The sequence below is a fragment of the Centropristis striata genome, chromosome 2 (genome assembly GCF_030273125.1).
Source record: "Centropristis striata isolate RG_2023a ecotype Rhode Island chromosome 2, C.striata_1.0, whole genome shotgun sequence".
In the NCBI taxonomy this organism is placed as follows: Eukaryota; Metazoa; Chordata; class Actinopteri; order Perciformes; family Serranidae; genus Centropristis; species Centropristis striata.
The window spans coordinates 35,674,462-35,701,049 of NC_081518.1; the positions used below are offsets into that span (position 1 = coordinate 35,674,462).

General features: G+C 40.9%; 1 protein-coding gene across 1 annotated transcript in view; it reads left to right on the forward strand.

The window, feature by feature from the left end:
* hcn4 (hyperpolarization activated cyclic nucleotide-gated potassium channel 4) overlaps positions 1–26,588 on the forward strand; it is a 78,967-nt gene extending 52,379 nt beyond the window's left edge. The window contains exons 5-8 of the mRNA XM_059358685.1: positions 6,033–6,179; positions 6,451–6,691; positions 17,628–17,792; positions 20,794–26,588. Of these exons, the coding sequence (XP_059214668.1) occupies positions 6,033–6,179; positions 6,451–6,691; positions 17,628–17,792; positions 20,794–23,078 (2,838 nt within the window). The 3' untranslated portion in view covers positions 23,079–26,588. The remainder of the gene's footprint in view (positions 1–6,032; positions 6,180–6,450; positions 6,692–17,627; positions 17,793–20,793) is intronic.

The window sequence follows — 26,588 nt, forward strand, 5'->3', positions numbered from 1 at the left end:
AGTTTGAAGTTCGAGGTAGTCAGGGTTAAACTTTTTGCCTTGGGCATGTGTGATAGTGATACTTGTTACCCAGAGACACTTGAAGGAGAAATAAAAACGTGTAGAGTTTCCATTAGCAGAGCACAGCACATCATTAACTAGCACTTACATGCTATACTGGCGTCTGAACTTCTGAAGGTGTACCGCAGGCCTGGGGGCTGTGGCATTGAGGGAGGCTGGTCGCCATTCATCTTAAAGAAAAAAAGAAAACGTCTCCTGAAGGAGCAAGACTGTTACTGTTAATTGTTATTTCTTCTTTCCCGATGGCCAGTTAATGTGGGAGTTCACTTACACTGTCATCTGTAGGCTTTAGCTTCTATTTGTATATCTTTGAGACCTGTCTTTTTTTTCCATCATATTTCTTCAGATGGTGTAGTAAGTGACAGTGTGAGCTCAGCTTTACAGAAGGAGAAGTCTTTATTGCAGATGTTATGCAATGAAAATAAGAGTCTGTAGCCACGCTAGCAGCTGTGCAGAGACTTGATATGTAATAGCTGTCATTTTATGAGACCACCTGTCTCACAGTGGCATAACACTCATGCTACTACAGTCTATTAACCAGCCCCCATGTGTTTTTCCATGCTCAAGTCTGAACTGTTCTCCAACATGGAGCATTCTCTGAAACGTGGTTTGCTCATTTCTCTGTTACCCATTTTCATGCATACATTTTGCTGTAGTAATAATTTAAGACTTCACTTAACCTTATTGTATGAACCCATACCTTTTGACCATGCAACACAAGGTTATGGAGTAAGAGACAGAGAACAGTGGAGAAAAATAAATGTTTAGAAAGTATAATTAAGTGGCTGACATCTCTGGTGGGAAATGAATTATTCATTTTTTATTTGGTAAAAATTTGCATCTGCTGTGAGAGCTGCAAGAGAGAAGGGAATTGGGGAAAAGAAATGAATAACATAATAAAAGGGTTGAGGGACCAAAAGAAAGAGAAAAGTAGGAATGAGAAACAGACCAAAGAATGGTCATGTGGAGAAAGATCAAAACTTAGAAAGGGAGAGGAAGGATTTGTAAAATGAAATAGGATGAAGATGCAGTTCTGTACAACTCCAGGGGCAGAGTATGCTACTACTGTAATATTGCCAAGGCTGGAAGCTAATAGGCTCACACACACACAGCCTTTCTCCTGTAACATGCTTAGAAATCTGCAGAGTAACAGTAAGGTACTTAAAGTATAAATAGAGGAATGGTTGAAGATGGAGAAGAAAACTTTTTGCTTAATAGGTTGTTGTTTAAAGATCAGAAACATTAAATAACACAGTATTCATTTTGTCATTAGATTTTATGATCCCAGCTAATTTAAATGTCACAAAAAGGCATCAGCATTTTAGTTCATCAACAGCCAAACATTGCAGTGTTAAAATAAAAAAAGGTGGATTCAAATTTTATTTTTATTTAAAACTTTTTCTTTAAAGGAATTGGTTGATGTATTTTCTGTCTTGCTTAGAGTTAGCTGAGAAGATTGATACCTTTGTCACATACAGGTTTGTTAAATTCAGCTATAGCCAGGAGTCGTTACCTTAGCTTAGCATTGGAAACAGGGGAAACAGACTGCCTGTTGCTGTCCAGTTTGTTTGTTTTCTGTACAAAAAGCATGAAAACAACATGTTGTGGTTTAAGCAACTGGAGTCTCTGTTGCCTTTACTTTAGAGGTGCTTTGAAGCAGACTAGCCGTCACCACCTGTCCCCCTGTGCTAAGCTAATAGGCCAGACTGGTCTTCCCTCAAAAACATTTGAACAAACGGCAAAATGTCGGCCAGAAGAAATGGGTTCGAATCCCACGTGAAAACAAAAGTAAATTACTTTTTACTCAACTTCCGTTGTTTACGTTACTTCAGTAACTTCCATAACTTCCATGGCTCATGGTTTGTAATCACTTTTTTAACGTAAGTTCCGTGGCTCACATCACACTCGTAACTACTTCACTTCCGACATTTACATACATTTATTTCCTGTTTAAATTGTCTTTTATAACGCCTTACCGTGACGTTTTTTGTCCTAACCCTAGGTCAGTGGTTTTGTAGCCTAAATTCACAGAAACTGCAGCCTTTTTTTTTACAACTGTGAACCATACCTGTATGTATAATGACATGTGGGCTATTTTTAAGACGCTCTGCTTTACCACGAGCCACAAAGCGCTCATTTTGACAAACGCTCATATGTGTCGTAATGGGTGGTACGGTCTTTTCTGTTTAGGTTGGAGATCTTGTTGAACAGGCTGCTGGTAGTAACTATACAAATATGAGAGAGAATCGTCAATCTTTTAATCTGAAAGATTTAGCGCATTTCCCAAAATGTGGAACAAAAGTAAGAAGGAAAAAGGAAAAATCATCCATCCAATATCATCATCTACTCCTCGGTTTTGAACAGCCCCCCTGCAGCCTGAACCCCCTGGTTTTCAGAGTGCAGCCAGGGAGGCTGATGGTGGAATGATTACCTCCTTAACACTGACTATGATTTGATTTAGCCAAGTAGAGCAGGGGAGCAGGGATCTTCCTGGTGGCAGTGTGATGGCGTCTGTGCAGCAATGAGATAATTTCCCATCACAGGGGGTGTTATCAGCCCATCGCAGCGTCAGGAGAGCGCCGTCCCACCACGGTTGCTGTCTTTACATCCCTGTCAGCTCCTCCTCTCACACTCAGCAGTGATTAGTTAATATGAAATGCCTTTGAATGAGACACTGAACTGCTGCATATAGTGCATTTTGTACTCATAACAATATAAAAGCAATAAGACATTATCTTGCATTTGTTCACTTGACTAATGCCCTTTCATGCTGTGAGAATCAAATTGTAACAAGCTGCAAAGCTGAGGATAAACGGTTGTTTTTTTTATGAATGTAAAAAAAAAAAACAAGGTTGAGAGACATTCTGAAGCAGATGATAATCCACGCCTTTGAAACAGAGCACCATGCTGTGGCATGTCTAATGCAGGAGACATAAAGACATTAGACAAGATTGCAGTATGTGGGTTACACCTGTCATCTTCACCCTGGCGTCACACGCAGACAAGCCGTCCTCACTGCACTTCTCTGCAGCCAATAGCACTGCAGCTGGAGATGTGTGCCATTGTTTTCTGGAGCTTTCTGTGTCTTTGAGTATAGGAGCAAAAACGTATTCTTCTGTGCGAGGAATCTATTTCATCATCAGATCAGTAAATGCTCAATTTTATGCTAAAGGGATTGTGGGGATAAAGACTCAAACCCTTACCCCATGACAGAACTCATCCATCTCTCCACAGACGCACACAGAGCGGATATGTTAAAGCTTCTTTCCACTTCTTATTCATGCTTCTGCAACTATTTAACTTTGCACTGCATTGACGCATAAATTGTCAAATATTTAACTGGAGGTGAACAGATTTTAAGTAAATCAGATGATAAATGCATTAGCGTTGTATAATTGTATAATCTCTTGACTGAGAGAAAAGATTAAGAAAGTTTATAGCCTCTCAATTATGAAGACTTCCCACTTTTCTCTGTTTTGTGTCATGTTTTAAAAAGACACTTGTACCAGAGAAACTGGTATGGACACTTGTCACTATTTTCTGACATTTTATAGATCAAACGATTCATCAAGAAAAAAGATCTCCAGATTATTTGATAATAAAAATAAATAAATCAGTATTTGCAGCCTTAAATTCAGCTAATCTGTTTTATGTGCAGCATTTACTATGCCTGCACATTTTCATATGCATACATTATACCCTCACACTTGCAGATATACAGTATGCATACCTTGTTGTGTTTCCTGATCCGTCTTTTCTAGCTATGAATGCATTACAAATCACTAATACAAGCTGGGGCATGCAACAGTTTACAGCCAACTGGTCACAGTCGAGGGAGCTGTATCATCTATATGCACAGACTGACTCCAGACTGTTTTCTTTGTCTGTCAGGGACTCAAAAGGCTCTGGTCAAACACAACTAAAATCCATGGAAATTTGGCAAAGAGAGGGGGAAAAAAGAGAAGACTGCAGAGCTGAACATTGTCCAGGCTCACAAACACAGCATGGGTGTCAGTGGGTTGTTGGCATCTGATCAGACTCATTCCAAAGTGGTTCTACAGTAGTTTAGTGTGCCTGCATGTTTTATAACTCTGGATTGTAACCCTCATATGTCTCTTTCCAACTCTACTCACATCCCTTGATTTTCAGGAAGCCTGACAGCTTTTCTGCTTCCGCAAAAAAACAATCTGACTTGCATGAGACAGCTGTCCTTATTTACTGTGCTATATTTCCAAAAGATTGGCCTTTTGATGATCTCCTGCAAGATTAGTGGTGACTAGTGTAGTAGAGTGGGATAACAAAGAGGGAGACATCTGAGGTCAGCCATGTCGTTGAGTGCTAAGGCGGTTGGCAGTGGAGAAGTGGTGATCAAAGAGCACCTCCAGCGTCGCCCTATGAATGGTTAATTTCTTTTTTTTTTCTTTTTTCTTTTTTCTTTCACTAAAGGGTCAAGGATTCTACCTGTTTTTATTCCCGAGGTGCTCTCAGTGTGCTTTGATGTGCATCTCTTCTTCCTATACTGTTGCATCAATGAAAATCCATCTAACACTTTTTAATAAGCAACATAAATGCTGGAGGCTGGTGTCTTTACTGTAAAACATACAGGAAAAACACTGTTGTATGTTTTACCGACGTGGTGTTTGAGGAGTCTGAGGGCTTTGTTTGTTAGTAATTGCAACACATGTAAGTAACACCTATGGTACATATTGTGTTGTTAATTCTCACATTCAGAAGATTTGTTTGTTAATAAAATGCGGATAAAAACACATTTCTCTCTAGTATTTAAGTATAATTTATGATCTCATATTTATTCACATGCATACACACACAAATACATAATTTTAAACACAGAGACACACCATTGACGTGTCTTGTACATTGTCCTAATGTACATTTTTATTATTATTTTTATTTTTATTGGTATTTTATTTAAGTTTAGGACTACAGTATCTAATAATTTTGCACAATTGCAAATTTACTCACTGCGAAAAGACAGGTATACTAGGTATACACAGTCGCCTATAAAGTTGGAATGAAAATATTTTTTACCGTTTTCCATGAAATCATTGTGACAAATAAAATGTATATCTTCTCAGAGACTGTTAATCAATCTCTACCAAACATATCACAATGAAAATGAAACCAAAATTAACAGAGGATTGTGTCTGAAAACAAATATATCCCAGCTTTATGGGCTGTACTTTGGGTCAGAGGATCTAGTGGAGAGGACGAGGTCATTAGTAATGACAGTCACCTCCACACTGGGGAAAAATGGTCGAGGTATGGGAAAACTTGCTTTTTTTCTTTTCGTATAGCTCACATCCAATATGAATTTCAGTTTTCTCATGATCAGTTTTTCGCCTGCTGCGTGCAGGATCATCCAATCCTTTTATTGTAGTCACTTCCCTTAATTTCCGAATTGCACAGTAAATGGATTTAGATTCATCATTTCCTGCTCTCCATCTGAATTCTGCCCTAATAGTCACATGATTACAAACAAGCTATTCCAGTGAATTGCATCCAGTTATATGATTTATGTTATTTATTTGAGTACTATGAACGAATGTTAATATAGTATTGACAGCTCCAATTGGATATTAAAGTGACACATTTACTTTGGGACTGTTTCAGTGGCGATACAGACCCAGTTAAGCCACAATTGTTGGAAGGAAATCACACCTCTCTTGTTCTCCAATAACGTTAGACATGCAGTATAATAGTTAAAATAATATATATGGAGTTAATACATTATGTCATATTTCTTGCTGTCTTTTGAGAGCCATTATCAGTAACTGGAAAAGTGTTATCTTGTTGGGTGTAACCTACAAGAGCCCGGATGGCCCGGATGTATCCATCTCTATGTCCTCGTGTGTCTGACCTCAGTGCCAGCTGTTCCCTGTGACTGTGTATCTGTGCTAGACCACTATGGCCTTTGAGAAACCTGATTGTTGTGTGTCTCTGTGTCCCTGCAGTACAAACAGGTGGAGCAGTACATGTCCTTCCACAAGCTGCCAGCAGATATGAGGCAGAGAATCCACGACTACTACGAGCACCGTTACCAGGGCAAGATGTTCGACGAGGAGAGCATCCTGGGAGAGCTGAACGAGCCGCTCCGAGAGGTGGGATGAGTGTTCCTGTCTGGGGATCTCCCGGACATGTGATGCATTCAAAAGCTTGTGTACCGCTTGAGATTCCCCTCAGTTCAGTTTTTTCAAATCCAAACAAGAGTAAAACCCGAGCAGCTCAGAAATAAAGTCTGCACAGCTGACATTTTTTTCTGTTGCTTTAATATCCCTCTTGTCTGGAATTGTGACAGGCCAATGCCTCTTTGTAAAGTGCCAGCTCTTTTCTGCTGTTCTTACTAACTGCTTTTTTCTTGTGCTCACACAGGAAATCATCAATTTTAACTGTCGAAAGCTGGTGGCGTCCATGCCACTGTTTGCCAACGCCGACCCCAACTTTGTCACCTCCATGCTCACCAAGCTGAAGTTCGAGGTGTTCCAACCTGGGGATTATATCATCAGGGAGGGCACCATTGGCAAAAAAATGTACTTCATACAGCACGGGGTTGTCAGCGTCCTAACCAAAGGCAGTAAAGAGACCAAGCTGTCAGATGGCTCCTACTTTGGAGGTAAGACGAGCTGGCACCGCACCAGAATCACAAACTCAAAGGTCACATACACACACATCTTTCTGCAGAGCTTAAATCTGCTCTGTTTTAATATTAATAATGCTGTCCTTCGGTACCTTAAGAGGTTAGCTTGGGTTTGAATTCTGATTTGTGAGGCATTTGGATAATGCTATTCTGGCTCTGATATTAGCTGGTTGTGAGCATGAAGTGGTATGTTGTGCAGTGCTTGTCACCTCACTTAAAATTCTGCTTCATGGTTTATGCAGGACTTTTCCCTTAATTCACATCAAGAGCTGTCTCTTAAATGTAGGGCAGAGCCAAATTAAGAAAACAGTACTTGCTGTAACGCAAATTAAGAAATATGCATTCAAAGCTCAAAGGGGTCACAGAAAGCTGTGAAATGACATACTATATAAATGCTTAAGACTCATGTAGTAACTCAGAGTTGTTATGTACTTAATCAGGGTCAGATAATGTGTAGCCCTCTCATGGTCCCATGGAGCCTATGACACATGTAGGAGACAATGCTGCCATACTGCCCTCACCAAATACCAATTAATTTGCCCAGTGACAGCGTATCATTTAGACTACACTGTTAAGTAATGAGAAATGGTGGCAAAGCGTTTAACAGCACATGACCTGCCTGTGGAAGTTTAATTACGCCTTGCCTGCTCAAGTCCATCTCCATGCCCTCTCTCCAGGGGGGGGTTCCAGAAAAATAATGAAAAGATGGCAGGCAATCTATCTCTACACATGCCAAAACTAATCAACATTTTAGACAACATGGCCCCAGCTCTCTCCAGGGCCATGTTGTCTAAAAATGTTGTCCAAAATGTTCCTTTCCTTTAGTCCCTCCTCTGCAAAGGCAAAAGTTGGATTCAAAGAGAGCGCACAGACTTGTTTCTAGCACAAGCTTCATGGTAATGGCACAGTTTATGTGACAGCTTGGACATTTTGCTGCTCAAAGAGAGATAAATGCATTAGAGTGAATGCATCTGCATTTTTTTTTTCCTTGAGTAAACATGAGTAGTGTAGCCCACAAAAGTGCAAAATACACTAGTTTTGGAACAGAAACTGGCTCGCTCGCTTTAATCTTAAGCCTTGGATCTGTAATTATTTTCCCCTCTTGCGCATTATAGGCACAAGGCTTTTGACTCCATTATCCTGTGACTATTCCTGGCAGTGCCACTCCTCTGGGGGGGTGAGAGGGTGGGGGGTTGTAAGGGCGGGGGCTAGTGAGGTAAGCCTAGAGCCACTGGGAGTTTGTTACCAAACACAAGTTAGTCATTCATGAAATTAATTGGTGCAGGATCAGCACAGGGAGTATGTGGCACATGTTGATCTCAGTGTGGCTGTCAGTATCAGCAAGCAAGAAGTCAAAAGCAATAATTTTTATATCATGTGCAAAACAAATGGGCCTTATTCACATGTATTGCTCGGTTTTAACTCTCTACCATGCAGCAGCCGTCCAGATTTCTTTTTTTGTCAAACACACTCAGCTTCAGCAGGCTCCAGTTTACAGTTCAGCAAATGCCATGCATATATGCTCATCAACATCTCAGCAAACTCATGTACTGTAAGTCTTTTCATTCATAGATGACCTGAATTATTTACACAATTATATACTCAGCAGTCTGCTCCAGTTTGTTAGCTGTTGGATTAGCTTGAGCCAGAGAGCCTAAAGTCTAAAGTGGACACGACATGTCCTGGATGGGAGCGTCGGCTGGGCACACAGCGATCTAGTGGAGAGGGGAAATGTAATGTGACTGCAGTACTAACGCCAAGGGACACGTGGATCGCTGCCAAGCCCGCTCTCTGGACGTTGCTCTGGGCTCAAAAAGAAAACATGCACCCTCGTCCCCCGCCTCCACTTCCCTCTTTCTCTACTTATAGTTCAGTATTGAAACACTTATCCGAACAGCATCTCTGCTGCCCTCTCCGTGCCCAGACAGAGCGGGTTATTGTGTTGTTATAGTTCATCCTTTGTTGCCCGCGGTAATTGATGTGTTGCCAGTGCAGACTGCGCCTCTCTCCTGGTTGGAGCAGAGCTCGGTGACCTTGTGGTGGCCCTACATGCCAGTCAGAGGTGCTTATCAAAAGCTGCCTTTGATTGCACCTCTAAGATGGCTCACTTTGCCTTTGAGTGAGTGGCTGGTAGCAGCTCTGTGAGTGGGGGTAAAAGAGGAAAGTGAAACAGAGTCAGAGAGTGGGAGTAAGTTGACTGCACAGTTTGCAATCTCCCGTGTCATCTTTTTGGCTTTACTCAATCTCTGACTGGTTTTCTGTGAATGGTGCACTCTTAATCCGTAGTCTTGTGAAGCCCAGGGTCAGAGAACTAACACTCCTCCCATCTCCCTCTCTTTTCTCTTTTTTTTTTTTTTCTTTTGCCTTTTTCACCCACTCAGAGCTCAGACATGGCTGTTCTATAGAGCTGCCAAATGGCCACCCTGACTGAGTGAGTCAGTGAGAGAGGCTGGCAGCAGCAAAGGCCCAGGTAATCCTCCCGGTCCTTAACCCAGTTAACACCCCTGCACCTCTTATTCTGGAGCAGCATCAGCTGAAGATCGAGGCACTGCAGCAGCTGACTGAGTGACAGAATGAGGGATATGATGATATATAGAGTGTTCTTATATAATATGACAGGTTGGATAGGATAGGATAATACAATGCTGTGTTTTTATACAATGTATGATGTGATATGACACAACGCATTGTGAGATGCTGTTGTCATCCAAACAGGGTGCAATGTGATCGACTAGGTAGGGAATATGATGTGATGCCTCACATACACCATTAAAGGAATACATAAAAGCATGTATCGAGTTAATGTATAGGACAAATGTGATGCACTAAATGAAATGCACTGATTTACTGGTTAAATAAATACTTACTGTAGCAACTACTTTACCAGCCTCTATTATGGATATCATAAGCTGTGTTCTCTGATAATGAAAATGGCAGTAATGACTATATTTTGTAAAATGCAGAGTGCCTCAACATTAGCACATTAACTAAGGAACGGACCTTTTAGAGGCCCTTCCCTCCCTTCACAATATACCACAGCAACATTCATTTGGAACCCCATCTCAGTGAACAAATAGTTAATGGAGTGCCCTGCTAATCAATGAGTATGAAATTAATTAATATAGGACTATCCATCAACAATAAATCAGGACAAAGTTAAGGCCTATGTGCACAGTGGCATCGAAAAAATATCATTCTGTTTTCCTGAATTATCTTCCAGCTTGTAGGTGGTTAAAAGTATTGGGTAATTTCAGTGTATGTTTTCCAATAAAGAGTAATAGATATGCAAGACATTATTTTTTGTTTATTTATTCATATATTATTTTACTATTCATTATTTCTCCAATTTTGGGGGGTTGTTATCTACAATTTGGTGAGTAGGTTTGAGTTTTTCTATTTTTGTTGTTGTAAAAATCCAACCTTTATACACGGTCGCCCATAAAGTTGGAATAAAAATTGTTTTACTTCTTTCCATGAAATGATTGTGACAATGTTATTTATTATTGACAGATAAAGTGTATATCTTCTCAAAACTGTATTAATCAATCTCTTCCAAACATATCACAATGAAAATGAAATCACAATTAACAGAGGATTGTGTCTGAAAACAAATGATTCCAATATTATGGGCAACCGTGTATGTCTACAGAACCACTTTTGGCAAAAACTGCCATCACTTTATTTTGACAACGCATTGAACCTAGCTCATAATTTTCCTTTTTTATAAATTCCTTGATGGTATTTGTATTGAAATCCTGATATTTAGGACATTAGTCAGCTTCAGTGCAGCTGTGGGCATTTAGCCTCAGAGATTAGTGTTGGGAAGTTTGTGTCTTTTTACTGACTCGGATCACTGACTCTCGAATGGTAAATTGTAACAAATCTTTTTTTTTCAGTAATTTCGTTCATTTTGTTCATTTCTGCTGCTCAGCCTGCAGCCCTGCAGTTTATCACCTGACAAATGAACGAGAGACTCAAACTTGAGGACCCATAGTTGAGTCGTGAAGTAATCATTTCTGTTTCCTGTCCTGACTCAGTTTATGCAGCTGGAATATGACAAGGGAACGTACTGCTTAAAATCAACGAATCACTCACTGAGACTACTCATTACGAAACGTTCACAAACAACACACCACTATCAGATATCAACTCATCTCTTATTGTTCAGCTCAGAGCTGGTTGCAACAGACCTGGACCCTGCCTTGGATTTCTTTCTCCTGTACTAGCAGAAGAATCAATGCCATCTGAACTGCACGCTGCCATAGTCCTGCTTGTTGATGTGTAGCGCTGTCCATGGTGCTGATCATGAAGCTGTCACAGTGTAGCAGTTTCAGTGACTTTGTTTTGCAATAACAACTTACTTAGGCCTCAGATAGTTTGTGTATGAATGAATTTAAGTTTTAATAGTGGTGTGATACTACCCTGCTTTAGCATATTAGCACATATTCTCAGTGCAGTCTTTGTTTTTCTATCAGGTAGCAATTTGTTCATATCACCAAAATTTTAAGTGCCATTTTTAAAATACACATTAAGTTAGCATATAATTTTATAATTGCCTTTAACATATAAACCTACAACCCTTTTTTGTACTAAAAATCGTGGAGAAAAATGGCTATGAATACCAGGGCCCACCTGTAACCAAATATCCAGCCAATTACTGTTCTCTGGCCGTGCTGATCATGTCTCAAATAGGTTTTATTATAATTTATCATTTTTGTAAGCTTGTGTCATATGAGGCCCCTGGTACTCTGATAAGTCTGTGCATTGTTAAAGGTACAGTATGTCTGTGTAACTTGAAGTTTATGAAATCAAAAATGAGTTGTATTGTGTCTTTTGTCCCTCACCAATGTTAGCAGTCTCAGTTCAGGGGGTGAAATAGAGACAATGATATGTGACTGGACTCAGGATCAGCTATGGTGCAAACAAACACCAGATATCCCCAAACTGTCTATGCATGCTAGCCAAACGTAAGGTGTTGCACAGCTATGCTAATGCTGTGAGGGAGTGAGCATGGCATGTCACGGGGAATCAGGCAGCCCACTGCGGATGTTTCAAAGGTTAGAGAGTGTCCGCAACGTGGGCTGGCGGCAGTGTCGGGGAGGGAGATGGGAGCTGACAGCAGGACTCAGAGTCCAGGTGAGCTTTGCCAGACCAGGCTGCAGGACACAGATACTTTATCACAGACCAAGCACTCCTGCTCATACTCATTAATTCACATCCATGCACACTTATAAGCAGAGAGGAAGGCAGGTACACCCATGCACACATCGAATCTCATGCAGATACATGGACACTGAGACTTATTTAGAAGAACATTCAAAGGCCAAAATTTGCATTCACTCAGAATCGTGCACAGTAGTTTGCAGGTGCATCCACTTGCACATGTTGAGCTGGATCTTCTTTTGCTCACACATGTACTGTAGCGTTTAATACAGATCTGGGAACACAGATAGAGAAAAGAAACATAACATTTCTTGAAACAACTTTTTCTGGCCAGACTGTCTTTGTGACTATGGTCTGCGATTTTTATTTGTGATTTTCATTCAAATATATTACTAAACCCTGACCCTTATGGTAATTAGTTTTCCACACTATTGATCCATGTCAGTTATCTATATCATATGTTTTATTCAGTGTGACCAACTAGCAATTGCTATTTTTCATTGATAGGTTATGCAGAATTCATTGTTCATACCTTAGATCTTAAAGTTCCATAACCAGAGAGTTCTTTGTCTAAATGAACACCTTGATAAGTTTAACCATTAAGTCTCAGATTCTTTGGAGAATTAGGTATTAATAATTTTTAGAACTTGATGTTTGTATCTCAGTGCAGCCCCTGCTGCACCAGTCTTACCTCATAAAAAATGTTTTTTTATTGAATGTGTTTTGCTCCCAGTGCAAATTGAGCTAAGCAAAAGTCAATAAAACTTCACAGAGAGCATAGTTTTGGACCCTCTAATATCTGTACAACATGCAGACATGGCATCACACTGTGAGCATACGGTATTCATAATGTAAAGACATAAATGCACAGAAGATGTGCCCAGTTCAGTTTTTCTTCCCCTTTCTTGCTTTCTCTCCCTCACATCCACACACACTGACATCTTGCATGGCATGCAGTCTGCTCTCCACTCTGAGAGCCGGTGCAGGGACTCCAGGGAAATATCTTTTGAGTAAGAGTAAGGACACGTGGGCTGCACCATCCAACAAAAGACCAGTCATGTGTGTTCTCACTCTCACACAAAACACATGATGTCATAGTCCTGCTTTCCCTCAGCATTCAATTTTAATTGGTGTCATTCAATTTTGATGAATGCATTGTCATTTAAGTGTGAAAATTAAATATGGCTATGGCAAAGTAACATCTTCTAGTGCACAGATGTAAATTTCCTCCTGGAAACTGAAGCATCTTTGTGTCTGTAGTGCAAACTTGGTTTTGGGAACATGATAAATTAAAAGAGAAGCAGCACAGCTGTGCGCAAGGACAGTATCTGTCAAGTAGACTTTTAGTTTATTCTCACATTTGCATCTTTTATTTTTTTTACCTTTTCCTAAAAGCTGTTTTTAGAATCAAAAACATTGAGTAGGATGACATTTAATTCCCAGCCAATCATTTATCGTGTGGAGTGATGATATTATAGCTTTGCTAATTTGGACTGACAAAGCCCATCATTTTGGGCTGATTATGAATCATCACATTGTTGGTGAGGAGGACCACACAGAAATGGGTAATTGTAGAAGCAGCAGTCAGTCTGAGGAGAAAACACACGCCCCCCTTACGGAATACAGGCAGAGCTACACCAACTAAGCCTGTCCTGTGATTTCATGCAGGATTTGGGGAGCATTGCGATGAGTCACAGGAGATGTGAGTAAGCAGTGGGAGTAGAGCATTCATAATAAAATGAATGTAACTCACGAACCATCCTCAAAAGCCAGCCAGAGTTGAAGAGTGCAGTGTGATTGGCTGGATTAAGGGGTGGTGACAACACTGCTGTTATGAAAAATGACATGAAATAAAAGTGCCATGGGGCAGAGGCTTATGATATTTATTTTATGAAATTACTTTTACATTTATTACAACTGCAAAAGCAAGAATGGTGAAATAACATTTAATAAAATGAATAAAAGTTAAAACCATTAATTCATTATTTGACAATGTATTGGTAATTTTTACACAATGGGAAATAAATGTGATTGATTTCACACAAAAATGGTAATTTGGAAGGAAATAGAAAAACTATGGGAAATTAAATACCAAAATTAAAAAATAGCAGATGTGATTATTTATTTATATATATTTAATTTAATTTTTACTGTTCAGTAGGTTTGAGTTATTTCCAATTTTCTATTTTTCTCCATAAATTAATTTTTCTTCTTTTTCTTATTTTAACCATCATATATTCTTTCTCATATTCTTATATTCTACTTTAAGCAAAAAAAACATTTGCCATCACTTTATATTTTACACCACATTATACCAATCTCCTATTTTTTTTATTGATTTTTTTATTTTTCAATGTTATTTTTATTAAAAGTCCTGATATTTAGGACATTATTCCGCTTCAGTGCAGCTGCCTGCATTTAGCCTCTCAGCACTGAGACATATCCACTAATCTCTTATTGTTCAGCTCAGAGCGGGTTGCACCAGACCCGGACCCTGCCATGGATTTTTTTTTCCTGTACTTGTAGTTCAGATGGCACCACTAAGTGTCTGGGCTTCACTTGCTCTCTGAAAAGACAGTTAGATGAGGCCAAAGGGCTCACTGCAGCTCACCGCCTCATCTTGGCAGTATTGGCCCCATCTAGAAAGCCACGGGACAAGAGGATTTAATACAGAGCTGTGATGCTCCTCTCCAGAGGGGATTACTGGAGCAGTGCTGCGGGAAATGGACCCCCAGCACAGCTACAGCCAGGACTGCCCCACTAGTACAGTACACACATACACAAGTGCAAACACACAGTGTACACACACAGACAGAAGAGCATGGTATTTTTACTCTCACATTCACACAGCTCTCTCGTTAACTTGGCCATTGTCCATTCACCCGTGCTCTCTCTCACACACACAAACCGTAATGCACTGCACATGAGGTTGTTTTTATGCTTCATACAGAGAACATATTCCTCATTCGCTGTCCTGTCAAATCATGCATTCTTCCTTTATCCGTTGCCCTATTTCATTTTTCAAACCATCACACACAATCATAACCACTTTACACTCAGTGACCAGAAAATACAAAGTCCTAAGTCCTATAGTACAGTCTTATCCATTACAATCACTGTGCACTGACTGCTACATATGTGAACTGTGTCATATTAACATGTTTTCACTGGGTTTATTGTTGGTTTATTTATCATATTGAGAGGTGTTTTTGCAGTTCCTCCTCACTTGTAAAAAAAAAAAATGCCAATGGAAATGTTTTCTAGCTGTTAAATGAGGTCCAATTTCTGTGTTCATTGTTTGCCAGATAATTCACATCATGTGGTCTATTTGTGTTGAGGTGGCATTTTCATGTTGTTTTTTCCATTTATGGAGCATATTTTGGTGTGTTGCCAATGGGAGGAGAAGTGCAGTCGGGGGAATGTCATTGGCAATCGAGCAGCACACTGCAAATTTGGAGTCAACACTGACGGCATATTGTGACATCAGCCTTCTCAGAGTAGTTGAACCATGCACAGCACTGCACCTGGCACCCCCTTAAAGATCCATCCAAAATCATCTTTTTACTTGTCTTTTACATTTTTTTCTACCTGTGCAAATTGTACACATTCTTGTTTTGTTCTGATTGTTTCAGTGAAAGCAGAGTGAAGATTAAATATCTGCTGCTCACCAGCATCTGTCATCGACAACAGCTAGCATGCTGTGGCTAATTATGTGAAAGGCTTTCCCTCTCAGTTAATTATCTCCTTATGCAGCTGCCTGGTGCGGCTATCCTTTACAGAAATGTTTCCATCTTCAGTTCATAATTGTGAGCGGGAACATTATCAAGTTTGCAACTGGTTACTTTGAGCAAATCTTGCAAAAACTGCTGCAAAGTAAGCACACAAACTTCTACAGTTTTGTTGACATTTTTATCTCAGTTTCACAAGGATTCATAGGTTGTGCAGTAAAAGTCAATAAACTGTGACAGTCCAATACTTGATTTTTCGAACCGATACCAATATTTGAGAGTAAAAAAATCTGATGTTGATGTATCAACTAGTTATTTTGCAGTTTAACAATGTCCGTGATGACATAATATATAAATAAAGAAGTGTGAGACAAGAATTGGAACCAAACTTGTTGCATGTTCTCTTCTATATTCTATTCTAAATAGCTTAATTTTCACTAATGTTGAAGTTATCTTTATATTTAGATATATTAAAAAATCCTAATGCAATGGCATCATTTTCTTCATTGCATTATGTCCATATCAGCACATACAAACATATACGCAGATACGGATATCTGTGATTGCTCTGTTATAGGCCAATATCAGCTAAAATAGGCTGATAAATAAATAAGCAAAGCTTTATGGTTTCATGATCTTTCAGGAAGGGTGAATATCATGCTTAGAGTTTATATATAAATATATTGTTTAAAAACTTCCAGACTGCTGTGTAGGCATAATTGACAGCATAATTTTTTGCCATGCACCTACACACAGCTTAATGTCATCATACCCACATATAAAAGCATACTCAAAGAATGAGGTCAACTCGTGTTTTTTATTAAAGCAGACATCGCCCCATACTGTATGAGGAGGCTTTTGCTGTGTGTGTGTCTGCAGGTCAGAGAAATGTAAATAAAAAACCCACAAACACCAATATTTTATAGATATGCAATATCCAAAAGGAGAAATGGGACAATGGGAGAAAAAAGACAGTTATGGTGGAGAGTCAAACTATGCATGAGATTTCTGGAGATAAGTGGAATGAAGAATTCTTTAAAAATTTGATTTGATGTATACTACAGGGGAGGGAATAGGGAAGTGCATTCTGTGAGAGAATTGGGAGCATGTGTGTGTAGATGAGCTGGAAATGGGTTTCTGAGAAAGAGGGAGTGTGATAGAAAACACAGGAAGGGAGGGCAGAAGACGAGATGAAAGCTAAAGAGAAAAGACATTAGGGAATGTGTACAAACACATGGCACATTAACACTAAGTACATCAAGTCACCGAACCTCTGTCCATAAAAAAACACACATACATACAGTATATAGTGTTTTATAGTTGCATACAGATCATTCATATTAGTTTATTCATTTATATATAGAATATAAAGCTTGTATTTGAACCAATTTTACTTTCCCATAGTGCCCTGCTCTCATGAATAAAACACTGGCATGCACACACACAGATATAGTACTTTGTAATACATTTCTATACACACACACACACACACACACACACACCACAGACACTGGCTCTCACACAGACACATCCCACTTGGATAGTGCATGCATGCACAAGCAGCATCTACATACAATACAGACACACAACTTGCACCCACACACAGCGTCTCTGTGCCAGAGCTCCGCAGCAGTGCAGCTTGTTTAATGGAACATTATTTTCCTGAGCGGGCATGGCAGATGAGGGCTGGCAGACCTCTCCGCTCTGAAGATGGCATTAAGTGCTGCATCGATGGATTACAGAGAAGTTTCAGTATTTAATGCTAAAAAAATTATACAAAAAGTCTCGAGTTCACATTTTGCCAAGAAAGTGTTTTGTGTGTCACTCAGCATACAGTATATGCAGGAAATAAATAAAAATGCCTTAAAATCTTAGTCTTGAGGTCATATTGAAAGAAGTATGGTTTAATTACGGATAGAGAAATCTGTAAAACTGCTATACCTGTTTTAAATGTCAGTTAAACTCCAAGACAAGTGAGCTACACTACATTACTGTTTGTTGTCTGCTTTGTTCTGTTGCAGAGATATGTTTGCTGACGCGGGGCAGGAGGACAGCCAGTGTCCGAGCGGACACGTACTGTCGCCTATACTCGCTGTCCGTGGACAACTTCAATGAGGTGCTGGAGGAGTATCCTATGATGAGGAGGGCCTTTGAGACTGTGGCCCTGGACAGGCTGGACCGCATTGGTAAGAAAATAACAATGTAAACCGTCAGAGTGAAAACTTTTTATAGTAAATATGATTTATTGGTGAAATGTTCAACACCAGAAACAACAACATAGCAGTACTGTACAATAATTTGCTAATCATTTGTGACTGATATTCAATTGAAAACTGTACAAATACAATATACTAAATGTTCAAACTGATACACTTTTTTTATATGCATTTTGAAATCAAAATTTGATCCATTATGGGGTTTTTGTTGTTGTTTTTTTTACATTTTACACTGCTTCCCAACTCATTTGGAATCAGGGTTGTACATAAACATTTACATGTCTGGATGAATTAAATAATATAAATCATTATGTAAAATGAGGTAAAGAGCTTGTAATAATGCTAAGACAAGAGGGTAGTATCAACAATAAAACTATAAGAATAAATTAATTAATAAATAACAGAGGCAAAAAAAATTACATCCAGTATACACTGTTGCTTATAAAGTTGGAATAAAATATTTTTTACCTCCTTCCATGAAATGATTGTGTGTATATCTTCTCAAAACTTTATTAATCAATCCATTCCAAACATTCAAAATGAAAATGGAGGACAGTGGATTGTGTCTGAAAACAATGTAATTCCAACTTTATGGGCAACAGTGCACAAGACATTTTTGAGACAAAAAAATACTAGACATACTGTGCGCTACTATCATGAGCAAAACAGGACTTGAGCAGGAAGTGCAGGATGCTGGTGGGGTGTACAGGGGGGTTTCAACATCTGACTGAAGGGGACAGCATGTTCAAAGCAGGGAAACCAAATTTGAGAAAACGATATGTTAGAGCCACAAAAGAAGAATTATTGTTTGTGTGGGTGACAGGTAAATCTTGAAGTTTTTCAGGTAAACAAGATGCCACCAACTGCACTTTGCAAACTTTAAATACCAGCCCTTCAATGTACATTTTTAATATTTGCGAATTATACTTGTGATTAATCTTATTCTACCCACTCAGCATATCCATGAGTCACTATGTTGGGAGAGGATGTGTCTCTGTCTAACTTTTATTTACTCATGAGTGTGAATGTTTAGCATGTCACACAGACTTTGATAGCAGAAACTAAAATATTCAAAACCAGAGCCAGAGCTCTCAAGGATGTAAGAAATGTCCACACTGATGCTCAATGACTGAAATTACTTTCAAAGTCATCTGCATATAAACATGCAGATAGAGCTCGGGTTTTGAAATCCCTGCGTGACTTCTCTTACACATACAATTGATATTCTTTCCATATCCATCACCGTTCCCAGGCTCAGCCTGAGTAGATGAAAAATTCACAATGAAAGGCACGCCTGTATCATCACTCAGCCATCGCTGCATGCTCTGTTTTATCCTCAGCTATGTTTAGAATGGAAGATAGAGAAATTGCTTTAGGGGGTCTCTTTGTAGAAAATGGCTGCTTTGAAAAGATGTGGTGGGCTGATAGTGATGTTTCTCTGCGATGGTCTCCTGCGTACGTCCTTTCTCCTGGGCTTTATGCTCATGTACACCCTCCTTCCCTAATGAAGTCACTCACACAGCAATGATCCACAAATTAATTACTGTCTTGATGGACTTTGCACAATCTGATTGGAGTTGTGCAGATGATAAAGGGTCAGGTGGTGCCAGGGTCAAAATGGATGTAGATACAATACCTCAATGTACCATCGCTACTAATCTGCCACCAGTCATACCGGGAAATGGAGAGATTGATCCGGGCTTAATTGCATTTACAATATCTTCGGATTTCACAGCCTTTTGTTAGCACCAAATTGAAAATAGCAGTCATGTGAATTAACCCTGTCATCTCTAGTGCGACCATTCAACAATGACTAATGGACTTTGCGGTCAGAGTTGCACTCATTTCTTTAGGAGACAGGGTCAGCAGTTTGTATGCCTGTCATAGTGACGCAACTCCAACTTTGTCCCTTTGACCTTGTGCTCCGTGCAGAGGGACTTAGAGTACATGTGTTCCTAGGGTGGAAAGTGAAGGAAAACATATAGGTGCCAAAATTGAATTAAATTTGTGTAATTTCTGCAGCCACATCAGCAACAAACTTGAATTGACACGATAAGTTGAAGAATAAGCCAGAAAGAAAAGAACATGAACTAGTTCATATTTTGGAACAATGAACTTAGTTCAAATTTTAATTGTGAATTATGAACGTGAACTAGTTCATTTTAAACTGTGTGAATGTGAACTGAACTTTGAACTAGCTCTTGTCAAGTGTGAACATGCCTAACACCATCCCTAGGGCTAGGTGATGGACGAAATATGCTGGTGTTTTCTGTTGATCAATAACCACATAGTATAGCTCATGCTCAATGTATGCAAAACATATAGAAAAATATATACGATAGACATAATTGTATTGTTTTGACAATATTCTGTATATCCCCAAGCTGTCCAGTCCCACCTTCTACTAATATTAACAGCCAATAACAGGAAAGAAAAAAGGACAGAGACAGTTGTTGGCTTGACCCATTATCTCAGTTCAGCTCACACTCCATCACAGGCTGAAGCTGCATCTTGTGGTACATTGTTTGCTTTATGTTTTGTCCCTGTTACCTAGGGAATCAGAGTAAGAGCTAGTCAAACATACACCGCCTACACCTTAGGCTGTCATCCTGAGCTTCTGTCTCTGGGTAGTTATCTCCCACCTATGTTTTGTTGTTTCTCTTATTCTGTGCTCTTTTATGCTTTGTTTCCCCCCTTCTGCTCCATCCCCCCGTCTCTTTCTTAAATCTCTTTTCCTCCCTTTATCCCACTTGTGATTTTCAGGTACACAATTTTTTTCTTTATTTTCTCCTTTCATAGCTGTTTCTGTTGCTAGCTTCTTCTATTGGAAATGGTTGTTGGAAAATAGGGTGGTTACTCTAGTACACATTCACACAGTCAACCTGGTTCTAACTGTTTATAAGATTCATGCTTAGTATCCTTTTATTTACTCACTTTGTGTCTGTTTTTGTGTTTGTGTGTGCTTTTACAGGCAAGAAAAACTCCATCCTGCAGCACAAGGTACAACATCACCTCAGCTCTGGTGGACTCAACTACCAGGAGAATGAGATCATCCAGCAGATTGTGCAGCACGACAGGGACATGGCTACCTGTGCCCACCTCTTGCAAAATGCCCCACCCCAGTCGCCTCCTTCACCTACCCCTGTCATCTGGGCTCCCCTCATCCAGGCCCCTCTCCAGGCAGCAGCTGCCACCACATCAGTAGCCATTGCCCTGACACACCATCCCCACCTTCCACAAACTCTTTTCAGGCCTCCTGTTTCTCTTCTGGGGTCCCTAAAGGACCCTCCCAGTCGGTTTAAGAAGTTCCACACATTTGTTCCTCCATCCACAGCACCTGACTCTGCTGAGGACTCTTCTTCTAGCACCCCCTCTAAACTGCACAGTGCGGTGGACATGCCATTGCTGGCCTCTTTTCGGGCCCTGCACATGACATCAGGTACAGGGGCAACTGGCTCTAGCCAACAGGCCTCAGGTAGCGGAGGCCAGCATGGACCTAATGGGGCTGGCTCTGGGTCCAGTGGTGGAGGGGCCTCGTCCTTCCCTTTTGGACCATACTCTTCATCTGGTTCACCCTCATCTAGTATGGCCCAGCTACACCCACAACCACAGCATCAGCAGCCATTTCGCTCCAGCACCCCACCCCTCTCAAATCTCTTCCACCAAGGATCTACAGGTGGAAGCACAGGGTCAGGGATAAGTGGAGGGGCAGTTGGAGCCTGTGGTGGTGCTACAGGGTGGTCTTCAGGTGCAGTCGGAGGGTCCGTAGAAGGAGCCACAGGAGGAGACTCTGCTTGGGCTGGAGAGGACTTTACAACCGGAACGACAGGGCCACTGCCTGGGGTGCACTTTGGGTTGGGAGGAGCTACTGGCGGATCAGTAGTAGAGATCTCAGGGGAATCAATGGGAGGGATATCTGAAGGATCAGTGGGTGCTACTTGTGGCAGGTTAGCAGGTGGTGCATCAGGTGGATCAGCGGGGGGTATGAACTGCGGGTCAGTAGGAGATGCAAACAGGAGATCGATGGGAGGGAGTATTAGAGCATCAATGGGAAGAGTCTCCAGGGGATCAGTAGGAGGGGCTTCTGGAGAATTACCAGTAGTGACAACCACTGGAGGATCATTAGGGAGGGCTTCCGGTGGATTCACTGGCGGGGTCTCTGGGGGGCCACTTGGAGGTGTTTCTGGTGATTCTAAGCTAGGGAGTTCTGAAAGATTTTTGGGAAGGGTTTCTGGTGGATCCACAACTAGCCATATAGGAGGAAGTTCAAGTGGGTCAGGGGGAGGGGTGATTGGACATACTGGCAGAGCATCAGGAGGGGCAATAGGGAGCCACATAGGAGGGTCTACAGCTTCTCCTGCAGGAGGGACTTCTGCTGGATTTACAGCTGGACTTCTTAGTTCCTCCCGTTGTCAGAGTCCTGTATCTACAGGCTCATCCAGCCCTATGCCCGGTCAGCTTCACCATAGCCAGCCACCTCCCAAGCCTCCTCAAGTTGCTCCTTTGCAGCAGTTTGCTGGGGGAGGCAGGACTACCAGTGGCTTAAACCTCTTCCATTCCCCTCCACATGGCTCCCCATCCTCTAGCAGAGGACAGCACAGCAGCCAGCAACCTGCTGAGAGCTCCCCATCTTCCCTCAGCCATTTCAGCCTGGCAGGCCTCCAGTCTGGCTTCCTGCCTCACCAGATGTCCCTGGAGAGGTCTGCCCTGGCCTCCCTTGCCCAGTATGGTTCAGCAAATGCATCCCCCTGCCTTACCCCAGTGGCTCCCAGTCCTACTATTCAAAGCCCTGTGGCAGGCAGGACTTTCCACTACAGCGACCCATCGAGTGCCACAGGATCCCACAGTTCTCTGCTCATGCCTCAGTCTTCTCTTCCTTCGCAGCTTCCCAGCCAGCCACACACGACAGGGAGAGATTCTCCATTGGGTCGTTTTTCCGAGGACCTAAAGCTTTTATCCAGCTCACACTCATCTTTGCCCCAGGAGGTGGCCCAGGCCTTAGGCCACCATACTCCTCAATCCTCTGTGGAAACTGGATATTACCCCTCACCCTTTTCCTCACCCACTCTTGTGCCCAAACCCTGTAGCTCAGTGCCAGGGCGCATGACTCCTCCCATCCAGATGTCTCCGGGGCACCATCACCAGACTCAGTCCCCCGGGGCCTCCCCGGCCTTGCCTCTACGGAGGGCCTCTGCTGCCTACTCATCAGATCTAGAACCTCAAACTGTCCGCTCGAAACTCCCTTCCAATTTGTGAGGATTGATCACACCCTCCTGTGCTCCTCCAAACTGAAACACACACAAACTATCTCCATGTGTGACATTCTTTTCTTTCTGTCTTCAGACTTCACTGTGTTCCACCTCTCATTTTACCAAGATCTTAAAAAATTACTGTGATTTAAAATATATTTTACCGGGTAACTCTGAGCTCTAGAATACTCTATATTTGTTTTATGCTTTGTCCTCTTTCTTTAATCATAAATACTGTACATAGATAAAGATATATTTAAATGATAAGTTAACCAAGGGACTAGGAGGGTGTGAAAAAGATCTCCATTTAAAGGACAGTCATTTTCTTAATTTCTATAACTATGCCAAATTCATCTGGTGATGTTTGGGAAGACAGTTCAGTGGACTACACAATAATACTCTTTTTCTGCAGGAACCTATGCACTAATACCTGCATGTATAAATGCTTTTTGTGTGTTTCAAAAAAACTATCTAAATTTTTAGGAAAAACAACATGCTTCGAGAAAGGCTAACCCTTGTACCATCTCATACAGGATCACATATTGTTGATCCTTATACGTATCTATTAGATTGTACTTATTTATCCTGTGTATAAACTTTTCAAAACCTAATGAGAGATGGAGAAGAGATTTTAGGAAACCAAAAAGACTTTTCCTGTGGGGTAATAATTCACCTCCTTTTGGCCCGTCAATCCTTATTTTATACCACTTTATCGTAATAATACTGTTTTCTGAAGCAGGGGGAGAGGGGGTTTAGCGAGCTGCCCTCCATCTCAATATTGAGACATAACAGTATGTGAGCGACTGGCTTTCTACAGAGTCCTCAACCATGTCCTAACAAGCTCACTTTGTCTTCCAAGCTCATGCCGCTAATGTGTGTAGAAAGCATGTGTTGTTTTTTCTTCCTGACTGTGTGCAACTGTTAATGTGTGAGTGTAAGTGTGAATAAGTGTGTGAGTCAGTGGAAAGACTTTTCCCTGGACTGATCAAATGGATGTTTGCCCTTTTTCACACAAAAAACTAGGACTTCCATTAACCACAGCTTGTGTGTTGCATTGTGTAGCACTCAGACCGTTTAAAAACAGTCAAATATATAATAGCCCCAAAGCTAGACTGTCAGTCATTGAGCAAATGCAGTATACAGTACACAAGCTGAAATATCCGAAAAGTGCTGGAAACACGGAAATATGCCACTTGATATTTGATTTGTGCATTACTTCTTCTACTGTAGCTGCTATGTCATCGACATAGACATGTGTCCTCATTGAAGGTCAGTGCTGAGATTGAGATGTTGAATGTATGTTTATTTGGTCTTGCTAAAAGTAAGTACTGTAGCTATGGTGGATGCACTGAAAGCACGGTGCCCCCGGGGCTTAAGAGACTGTTCCGTAATTGGTTAAATATCTTTGACAGACGTTTTCATCAGCAGCCATTTCTCCTGCCAAAGTGTCCTTTAGCAAGACACAGTACCGACTCAACTGCCCACTTTTTACTGCATGTTCTCCACAAAGTACTCCCCATACTGCTGCTTCTGTACCTCTGAGCGAAATTGCTTGCATGAAAGTGCAGGGAAAACTTTTACAACCATTGGTTTGACTTTTGTCTCTTCACTTTTGAGTGCATTGCTGCAGGTTTCTCTGGATTCATACAATATACAGGCATACGTGGATTACATCTAGATTTAGCTGTTGCAGGCCAAAAATCAAAGGTGGAAAAAGATCCATCATATAATCATTCAGAAACTGGTGGCACTGCCAAAAAAACTCACAGTGGTCAAGTAACCTGAGTGCACAGTGGAGGAAGGTATCACTAAATTCCCATGGGAGAGGAGCAGCGGTATGCTTCTACATGTTTGTCTGTAGCTCATCACCAAGACACACCCGGGCTCCACTCAGACAGCTGAGTCCCTAACTCAGTCACAGCACTCAGCCACGGCAGCCTAATTTAACAAGACATGTCTGTAATCCCTTGACCCTCACAGGCTATCATGGACTCACGCACAGGGGTGCACGGTGACCACGCTGTCCCCTCATTACAGTTCCCAGAAGTCCCTGTAATAAGGTATAGCGATACACATGACATGACACGCAGCTGCATGTGTGCACATTCACAGACGTGCTCACAACAACAAGAGAACTCATGTACTGCTCCTGGCAAAAGTAAGAAATCTCTTTTTTTTAATCTACGACATTACGTTGTTAAAAATATCTTTAAGCTCATGTTTGACCGATTGATTTTCCACTCTTTTATTGCACTCAGATCGCCAGTCCAGTTTATATAGCTGGCAGTTCTTACCAATTTTATGCTCAGTAATTTGATGTACAATTTTTGTTGAAAGAATGAATACATGTACCGTAACCTAGGAAGATTTATTATTTTTCATCCATTAATAAATATCGGTTTAGTCGTTGATTGCAAGTAGCTTGGTCCAAGCACAGAGGGTTACACATGTACATTATTACTGTATATTCATCAACTGCCTTGTAAGATATTGGGGCAACGCTTTGATTAAATAAGAACAGTCTTTATCATCAACATAAAGGGGAAAGTCTTTCTTAGAACACTGCAACTTTGTTACATTTTAGGGTTGATTGTGTTGTTCGATGATGAATTTTCTTATTGTTGCTTGGATAAATTGTCAAAAGTAGACATTATTATGTGATTTCAAGATTATTGCTGTAGAAAAAAAATATAGCAACTCGAAAGGCACTTTGGAAAGCGCAGAACAAAAACAAATATCATGCAGTGTTAACAAAAGTGAAAAAAAAGTTGTGTATCCATCTCGTGACTCTGATCAAAGACAAACAAACAGACAAACCGAACTGAACACCTAACCTCCTTAGCAGAGGAAACAATCAATGTTAGTGGTAAACAAAAATGCTTAATTTTCAAAGTAAATGCAAACCCAACAGATGAATGCACTTTGTCCAGGCATGATTCTTGCTATGAGTACTGAAACATAGGATTAGAGAAGGCAGAGTGAGGGGAAGTGGACACAGCAAGAACTCTATGATTAGCTTATCATTACAGAATTACTCTTAAATTAGATTACATAAGTGAAATCAATAATGGCTTGTAGCTTTCATCTGGATACGCATGACCTTTTCATGGTCTTCTTCACAGACGGAGCAGGCGTTACTAATGGCTAGAGCAGTGTTTTCTTCACCTCTCCCACATTTAACACCTTGTCTGCAGTAAACAGCTATCTGAAACATAGACGTTGGCCAGGACTCTTTAGATCACCATCCACAGGGGCTGAAGGGGGGAATGGGACAAAGCTCTGTGACAGAAAATAAACCAATAAAACAATTTCACCTGTGGAATACAGATTGTCTGCACACAGTATAGTGTTGAAACCTCGGTCTTCCTGTACCTGCTAGCCTCGCACTGCACAAAAGCAGACAGACTGCTGTGCCTCGCACATCAGAAAAAAGTCACTTTTTTTCCTCACAATACGACCTTATTAAGGCATGGAGTTGGAGAACAGTTTGAAGCCAGTCTGTGAGACAAAGGTGTAG